General features: G+C 59.4%; 1 protein-coding gene and 1 pseudogene across 11 annotated transcripts in view; both read left to right on the top strand.

Moving 5' to 3' along the window:
- Positions 1-1,507: 1,507 nt before the first annotated feature.
- Pdlim2 (PDZ and LIM domain 2) overlaps positions 1,508-8,304 on the top strand; it is a 13,302-nt gene continuing 6,505 nt past the window's right edge. The window contains exons 1-6 of one of the 11 annotated variants that reach the window (XM_048801606.1): positions 1,508-1,656; positions 3,926-4,063; positions 4,789-4,940; positions 7,025-7,094; positions 7,192-7,343; positions 7,507-7,585. In XM_048801606.1, the coding sequence (XP_048657563.1) occupies positions 3,971-4,063; positions 4,789-4,940; positions 7,025-7,094; positions 7,192-7,343; positions 7,507-7,585 (546 nt within the window). In that variant the 5' untranslated portion in view covers positions 1,508-1,656; positions 3,926-3,970. Of the gene's footprint in view, positions 1,657-2,408; positions 2,558-2,690; positions 2,830-3,597; positions 3,720-3,922; positions 4,064-4,788; positions 4,941-7,024; positions 7,095-7,191; positions 7,344-7,506; positions 7,586-8,304 lie in introns of those variants that run through there. The other 10 variants (XM_048801608.1, XM_048801610.1, XM_048801605.1 and 7 more) reach the window with 10 other exon arrangements.
- On the top strand, positions 1,808-2,883 carry LOC125616370 (annotated as a pseudogene).

The following is an 8,304-nucleotide window of genomic DNA, read 5'->3' as shown; positions in this document are numbered from 1 at the left end:
CAGAGGGGAGGGCCTGGGCCCACAGGGCAGTGGCCTGGCCCTGGCAGGTTGCTTAAGCCTGGGTGGGGCAGCTTGCTCTCCATCCATTTCCTCCACCCAGCACTTACCTCCACCTGGTTCCAAGTTGGCAGTTCCTGTCCTTGACTAGAAGTGACCACTCTTTAGGAACCTGCTGGTCTGTGTTGGACCCCCATCCTGGCTCTATTTACATTCCCTGAAGCCCTCATAAAACATCATAGGGTCGAGACTCCTTTTCCCTTAGGAGCCAAATCCATACCCTTGCTTTGATGGGACCCTGGAAACTTCCAGGCAGCAAAGGAACCCTCTACTCCCCTCCCTGCAGGCTGCCACCACCCTAGTCTGTAAGATAGTCACTTTTGTGGCTGGCATGAGGGCGTAGGTGAAGGGAGGGTCAGAGATTTCTGGCGATGGTTTACCCCATCAGGTGATGAGAGTGACTTGTACCCTGGGCAGAGGGTCACTTAGAGCAAGATAGGTCTCTTCTGTGTCACAGTCATGACCCAGGTCCTTGTGGTGGGTTTTGTGAATGCACAACTCATAGAGCAGGAAACGCTGCAGATGAACCTGTAGATGTTTATAGACTGTCCAAAGCGCACTGGAGGATGAGCCCCTTGAGGACCACGTGACTCAGTGCCTGGCACACAGTGGACACTCAAGAGATATTTGTTGAATGAATGTGTGTGTGTGTGTGTGTGTGTTACTGGGGATTGAACCCAGGGACACTCTACTACTGAGCTACAGCCTCAGCCTTTTTTTTTTTTTTTGACAGGGGCTCAATAAATTGATGAGAGTGACCTTGAATTTACTTGCCATCTTCCTTCCTCAGCCTAAAAAGCTGGGATTACAGGTGAAAACTACCACACCTGGCTTGAATCTTTGAATCATTGAGTTAAATAGATAAATTCTCCCTCCCCTCCACCTCCTCCACCCTCTCATTTGTGGCAAGCACTCTGTTTTTACACCTCTTTGTAATCCCTGGACTTTGCCTATGAAGAGCAATCTACACGATGGGAGGGTAAGCTAGGCATTACTACGTGGGGAAACTGAGGCCTGGGAGAGCGGGGAACTGTGCCCACGGTCACACAGTAAGAGGTAGATGAGGCATTTGAGGCTAGATTTGTGTGACCCCCAAGGCTGTGGTTGCCCTGCTTGGATTTCTGCCTCCCTCAAGGGGCTTTCAGGGGCTGGAGGTGTCCCTCAGTGGGAAAGCATGTGCTTAGCATCCAGGAGGCCCCGGCTTCCATGCCCAGGACACACACACAAAAAGGCAGTGGATGCTTCCAATCTAGTCGGGGAGGTAGAGCAGGTGCAGCAGGCAAAGTGCCCCACCAGGAGGCCCAGGATTACTCCACAGGAGAGTGGTTTACACACCCAGACAGTGGGAGGTGGGGCCAGGGAGGTGGCAGGGCAGAGGTGGCTGGACAGAGTACAGGAGGATGAGATGGGGACAGGGTAAGCAAGGAGGTGCTGAGGGCACTCCTCACGGTGGAACTCAGAGGAATGACTCACACCTGAGGCAGGCAGGTTACAGCTGTGCCCACAGGTGCGTTCCCCAGAGAGCCAAGTTGGGAGGCCAGCCGGGGGTGCAGGAGGAGGCTCCCAGGGCCCAGAGTTCTCCAGGGTGAGGATTGCCAGGTATGACTCCGGGGAAACCATTGGCCAGATGGCTCCTCCTGCTTAAGCTGACACCTGAGGCTCCTTCTTGGCTGTCCTGATCCCTAGAGCTGGGATTGTAAATGGTTGGTAGAGGAGAAGGGGCAGGCAGAACCAGGGGTGGTTGTTCACAATGGTCCACCCCAGCCAGGTCAGCAGGAAAGGAGAGGCGCTGGTGACCCCCAGTCAGGAGTCTCACTTCATCTTCTCCAGGCCACCCTGCACAAAGCAGGCTTATGGGGTATCTCAAGCAGGGAAGCGCTGCAGAGAAGCAAGTCGGCTGGCTTGGCCGTCCAGGAAGGGAGAGCGGAAGGGTGGCCCTGGCTTGGGATTTGTGGGTGTCGAGACCGCATCTGCGCCAGCGTGGGAGCTGGGGTGGGCGGAGGAGCCTGGAAGACCGCAGCAGACCGGCCAGCCCTTTCCCGCTCCAGGCCCGGGCTGCGGGCTCGAGGGCCCTTTTTGTAGAAGGGGCACGCGACCTGCCCGGGAGCTGTCTGCGGACGGGGAGAGGGGTTGTCACTTGAACAGCACCGCTGCATTCAGGGGCGTTCGGGAGGAGGCGGGCACCTCGGGAGGACGACGGCAGCCTTGAGGGGTCTCTGGGGGAGAGTCTGCCTCCATCTCTCCAGCGGGGCGCGGGCCAGGTGGCAGCGCCTGGGCTCAGCGGCGCGGAGGAGGCGGCTTCCCGGGCCAGGGGCGGCGGCAGGGGCGGCCCCGGGATCACATGGGCGGAGGCAGGTCCCGGAGCCCCGGGCGGGCTCTCCCCAGAGTCGGGCGGACAGCGCGGCAGAGCGGCGGCGGGTCCTCGCCCTCCTTTCCTGCCTGCCTCCTTCCCTCCCCTCCCCGGCCTGGCTGCCCAGGCCGACAGGTGAGCGGCAGCCAGGTGAGCGCGCGCCCACCTGCGCACCCTCCGCGGCCAGCGCCGGCTCGCCCCGGCCCGGCCCGTCCTCGGCCCACAGCCCCTTTCCCTGCGGCCAGTCCTCGGCGTGCCCCCCACCCCGTGGCCTGTGCTCCACCTCCAGCCCCCTGCCCGCGGGGGTACTTTGGCCTTAGAGGGAAGAAAGCTCCAGAACTGGGAGAGCCTGGCCGACAGGCTGGGCTCCTCCCTGCGGCACCAACAGCGCGGACAGCCGGAGTCCACTGGCCGGCGCAAAGGTCTGGGAATCTCAGGGCATTTACGAGCCACCAGCACCAGGCCTTGGGGACTGAGGGCCTGGGAACCTGGGGACTTGGGGAGGGATAGAGCCCACGCTTGGGCAAAAGGGAAGCCAACTGATAGGGGAGGGGCAGACAGACTCGCCAGCCAGAGTATTCCCCCTCCCCAGGGGCCCGGTGTTCATGAGAGATCAGGCAGCCCTTGCAGGCTCTGGACCTCCCCAGGGGCAGCCTCAGGATGGGTGCTGGGCTGGGTGGTGCTCAGCCTGGCATTGCAGCTTCCTGCCAGGGTTGGCTCCTGGCTCCAGACCTAGAGGCTCAGGAAATCCCACAAGGGCCTGGTCTGCAAGGACACTCCCTTGCCCAGCAGAGGGGGCAGTGGATGGGAGGCCTGTGGCCCCAGCTGGCAGGCAGCATCAGCCCTCTCTCCCTGCTGGCCAGTAGCAGGGGGTGGGTGTGCCCCTCTCTGCAGATGAGCCTTGGCCTCCTTGCTGGGGCTGTTCAGAGGGCAGCAGGCCCCTGGGGGCGGTGGGAAGTGGATCTTGTCCATCTGATCACATTGTCAGGGCCTGGGCAGGCAGCCAGGAGGCCCTTCTGAAGACCTGACCTGACCCAAGCCAGCCCCAACCTGGGCAGATTTTTACATAGTCTGGTGGGGCCACCCCATTCTTTGCTGTCCCTCCTGTGCCAGAGCCTGGCTCTACCCAGGCAACCCTCCTGCCCTCCCCCAGAGTGGGGAGGAAGTACCTTGTGCTGTCGGTTTTGGGGACAGGAAGCAAGCACTTGAGGGACTAAGTTCTGATGGTGGAGGAGGGGACAGGGAGGAAATGCAGACATCTTCTACCACTTGCCAGTCACTGCCCACCCATTTTCCAGCAAGGCCCTGTGTGGTATGGGGACAGCAGCCTCTTGGGAGCTGCTGGGCTAAAGACCTCGGAAGGGGGAACTCGGAGTCACAGTTTCCCAGGGTGGGGGGAAGTGAAACTTTGGGGTGAGGGAGGGACTTAGTCATTTCCTCTACCCACCCTACCCACCCCTAGCCCCTGACGTTCTGCTGGGGGACCTGTCCCCCTCTTCTCCCTTTTGCTTCCAGTAGGTTGCGGGGAGTGAAACCCACCTTCCAGTCCTCTCTTCCTCAAGCATGGCACTGACCGTGGATGTGCTGGGGCCAGCACCCTGGGGCTTCCGCATCACCGGGGGCAGGGATTTCCACATGCCCATCAGGGTGACCAAGGTAAGGACTGGTTTGGAGAGATAAGGAGCTACCTCCCATTGTCGGTCTGCCCTGTCTACCCGGGGCCCCACAAATGCCTCTCTTGTTTTGTACTGGAGTCTGAGCCCTGCCGCTGGCAGTGTGGGCAGGGGAAGGCTGGCACTGTTGCCGTGGGGACTTGGGGCCACTGTAGGAACTAGCTTCTTGGGGGTGAAAGGGAGTGAGCCAAGGAGAGGGCTTGCCCTTTTCTCCTTGGTTACTAATCCTACACCTGCTGACAGCCATTTTGGGTGGTTATAGGACAAGAGGCCTCCTGAGCTCTTGACAGTCTCCTCTTGACCCAGGCTGGGAGCTTTCCCACAGAGGGTGGTGTGCAGGCCGCCACCTGCAAGGTGTGATTTGCACAGGCAGAGCTCTCTATCCAAAAGTATTTCCCAGCTCAGGTCCTGAAAGTCTGCCACCACACATTCCTGGGAGGCCTTGGTTTGAAGCCCCGGTGTGCTGAGTGGTGTGCTGAGCCTGAGAGGAGAGGGCTGCCACTGGAGCTATTGGAGGGGATTAACTAACTGGTTAGCTGGACAGACAGTGAAGGGCACAGAGAGGAGTGTGGGTGTCAAAGGTTCAGCCCAGTTTCTTCTGTGCTTCTTGAGCAGCAGAGGGAAGTCTCCTTCTGCTCCATCCCTCCCCCAAGTGCTCCACGGGCTCAGTGTGGATACTGGAGACTCACTGCTCCTTATCCCTGGCAGGTAACTGAACGGGGCAAGGCAGAGGCCGCTGACCTCCGGCCTGGCGACATCATCTTGGCCATTAATGGGGAGAGTGCAGAGGGCATGCTTCATGCTGAGGCACAGAGCAAGATCCGTCAGAGTGCCTCACCCCTGAGACTACAGCTGGACAGGTGGGCCTCTCCACTTCCCCAGGCCTGTGGGCCTCCCCTGCCCCTCCGCAGGTCCACTGCCAGGCAGCTGCGTCACTCCACCTGGCCTTCCCGGTCTCCTTTGGCACATCTCTGAGAAGGCTCCAGGCCCACGGCAGAGGGAGAGGGAAGCTGGGTGGGCTGAAGGGTGTCCCTTTGGCCAGCTGGGTAAAGGTGGGCGCCAGGCTGGGCGTGCAGCCACAGGCTGGGCAGGGTAAGCTGGCACCAGCTACCTGGAAGCCCGGGTTTGACAGGTTCCCGAGAGTGTGCAGGGTGCAGGGTGTGGGCATGAAGTGGATTGAAGAGGGGAAACTTCTAAGGAAGGTGTGTCCTACGGTCTCCAGGACCCCTGCCTATAAGAGGAGGTGCCTTTTATTCAGATCCAGGTGGAGGAAAGGAATTTGGGCTTCTTTTCTCATGGAGTTCATGCATCCTTCCCCATCACCAATCTGGGCCCTTGCTGGGGAAGGATGATTCCTGGGCTTATGGGATTTTGAACCTGGAGGCCAGGGTTGTGGGGGAACAGGTGGCTTCCTGGGGTGGGACAGCACAGTGAGTCAGGGATCAGGAATGCTGGGAGATTCCACAGTCAGGAGAGCCCTCTGGGCAGGCCTGGAACCTGAGTCAGATTCCTCCCTCCTCTCTGCCATCACTCCTCCTGCCAGGCCCTCTCTGCCTGCCCCCTCCTCACCCAAGGGCCCTGCCCTGAGGTGCTACAGAAGCTGGCTCCCTTCATGCCACTCTGGGGAGTGGGACCCAGGGAAGGAGGGGGGAGAGTACCTTATGGCATCTGGGGATGGAATCAAAATCTACTGGAGGTGGCAGCTTGTGACAGGGGAGGGATGGGAGCTGCTGACGTCACCATTCCCGCTCAGGTCCCTCTTGGGACCACATACCCTGGCCTCCAGCTCCACCCCAGGCAAGCCACAGCTCCAGGTCTTGTGCTTCCTTTGCTGAACCCCCTCTTCACCCCTCCCACTGGCATTCAGAAGCTCTGGGGCAGGAGGAGGCAGAGGTTCCTGCTGACTGACTTCTTCAGCAATGGCTAGAAGTCTGGGAACTGTGGAGCATGCAGTCATGGGGTGGCAGGGATGGGAAGTGGGGGCTCTCGCCACCTCCCATTTAAGTCTCAGCTGGCCACACTGGTAGGGGCTTGGAAGAGAGACCCTGGAGCAGGGAAGCCCTCTCGCCAGCTGCCACTGTTGGTGGGGAGAGGATCTGCTTGTTTCCCTGGTTCTCCAGGCCCTTCAGCTACCTGCCAGAGAGGGAGAGGGGCTGGTCCACCCTTTCAGAGTGAATCCTGAAGAAGGGACCCTGAGGGACCTTTCAGAAGCATTCAGGCCACCAGTGGTGGGGGAAAGTGAGCATCTGGCCCTGTCACTGAAGGGCTTGGGGACTTTCAGCCGTTCATTTTCCGTCTTTCAGCTTTAGTTTCTCCATGGGTTAAAACTTAAAGGATTTCGAGGCACCATGGCACAGGCCTGTAATCCCAACTGCTTGGGAGGCTGAGACAGAGGATCGTGAGTTCAAACCCAGAATCAGCAATTTAGTGAGGCCCTAAGCAACTCAAAGAGACCCTATCTCATCTCTAAATAAAATACAAAAAGGGCTGGGGAAGTGGTTCAGTGGTTCAGAGTGCCCCTGGATTCAATCTCTGGTACCAAAAAACAAACTTAAAGGATTATTTCTGTGAATTCAGTCATCTTCCCCAGCATTGACCTACAAACTGATGTAGACCAGTGAAAAGGCTAGATGGAGTGGGGAAAAAAGAAAAGGAGTGGGATCATGTAAGGAGTTTCTAATGGAATTGAATTTATTGAATATTTTGCTGAAATCACATCTTTTCTACATTTTGGAGCTGTTCTGTCCTTTTAAAAACGATGGTGGTCGTTGATGACATTGTTTGTTTTGAATTTGGCTAAGTCTACAGCTGACCACCTGATGTCCGAATGTCCTGGATGTTCTGCAAGTCTTGAGAACCAGATTCTGGGGACAGCATCGTCACAAGCTGTAGGGGGTTGGAGGCCAGGACTCCTGTGACACTGTTTTTCCTCTTGTTTCTTCAGGTCTGGGGCTGCCTCTCCTGGGCAGACCAACGGGGAGGGTTCCTTGGAAGTGCTGGCAACTCGCTTCCAGGTAAGCCAGGGCCATCGAACCAGGAGCCCTGTCACCTGACCACACCAGGGATGAGGCCTGAGGGAGCCCGCTCTTCCCACTGCCTCTCTCTCCACAGGGGTCTCTGAGGACACACCTTGACAGCCAGTCCTCCCTGAGGTCTGCCTACTCCAGCCCAGCCTCCCTCAGCCCCCGGCCAGGCAGCCCCTTCTCCACCCCGCCTCCCTCCAGCCCGATGGCCCCGGCTGGAGAGGTAGTGACTGCCCACAGGTGAGTGCAGCTGGTGGCTAGGTACCCTGACCTCCTGGGCCACTGGACCTGGGCCAGGCCCCTCAGAGTTCAGTAGCTACATTTGGGGACCCTGAAGGCCCCTCCTCATCCCGGGGCAGGCGGCGTGGACCCCTGCGCCCACTCTCCATTCCTTCCTTTTCAGTTTCCAGAGTCTGACGCACTCACCGGGCCTTGCTGCTGCTGACCGACTCTCCTATGGGGGCCGCCCCGCAGGCCGACAGGTGAGGAGGCCAGGCGGGAGGAGGAGCGCCTTCCTTTTCCCCCTGGCAGCCTAGGTGTCCCGGGGCTGCAGGCAGCCGGTGCCACCTGGGCAGCCTGTGGGGCCATCTCCTAGTGACAGAGGCTGTTGCTTCTGGTGGGCCACATGGAGTGCCTGAGACCTGCCTCCCCCGTCCACCCCAGTCCTGCTGGCACCCCTCCTCCCTGCTCCCTGCTGGCCACCCTCCCCGCCTTTCTCTGGCTTCCCCTCCTCAGTGTGTTTCTCTTGGGCTGGGGCTGACATAGTTTTGCTGCTGTTGTTGGGATAAATCCCTTTGGCTCTGGCTGCATCTCTCGAACACATTCCTCCCCTCCCCAAGCCCCCAGCTCCCATCCCCCTCCTCCTTCCCGCTCTGCTCTTGGTCAGGTCAGCGTTGATGACCCCCTCGGGACTGTGGTTCTGCCCCAGGCTGCCCTTGGCTTGCTCTCTGTCTGCCTCCCTTCTTTGCTGGATTCCTCCTCCACCCAGGTCCCATGTCCGCTGGTGGCATTTCTCCTCCCCAAGGACAGGGGTGAGGGAGTGAGGCAGCAAGAGTCTTGGGCCACAGCTGCTGGGGGCAGCATGGGTGGGGGCATGTCCAGCCTTTAGGGTGAAGGGGATGAGGCCCAGCTGCTGAAATCTTACCTCCGGCTTGATTCTTCCTTCCAGAAAGCAGAGCCTGGGGGTGGGGGTGGGGCTGGG

Source organism: Marmota marmota, unplaced genomic scaffold (assembly GCF_001458135.2).
Source record: "Marmota marmota marmota unplaced genomic scaffold, marMar, whole genome shotgun sequence".
Classification (NCBI taxonomy): domain Eukaryota; kingdom Metazoa; phylum Chordata; class Mammalia; order Rodentia; family Sciuridae; genus Marmota; species Marmota marmota.
This window is presented reverse-complemented; position numbering and strand designations above follow the sequence as displayed.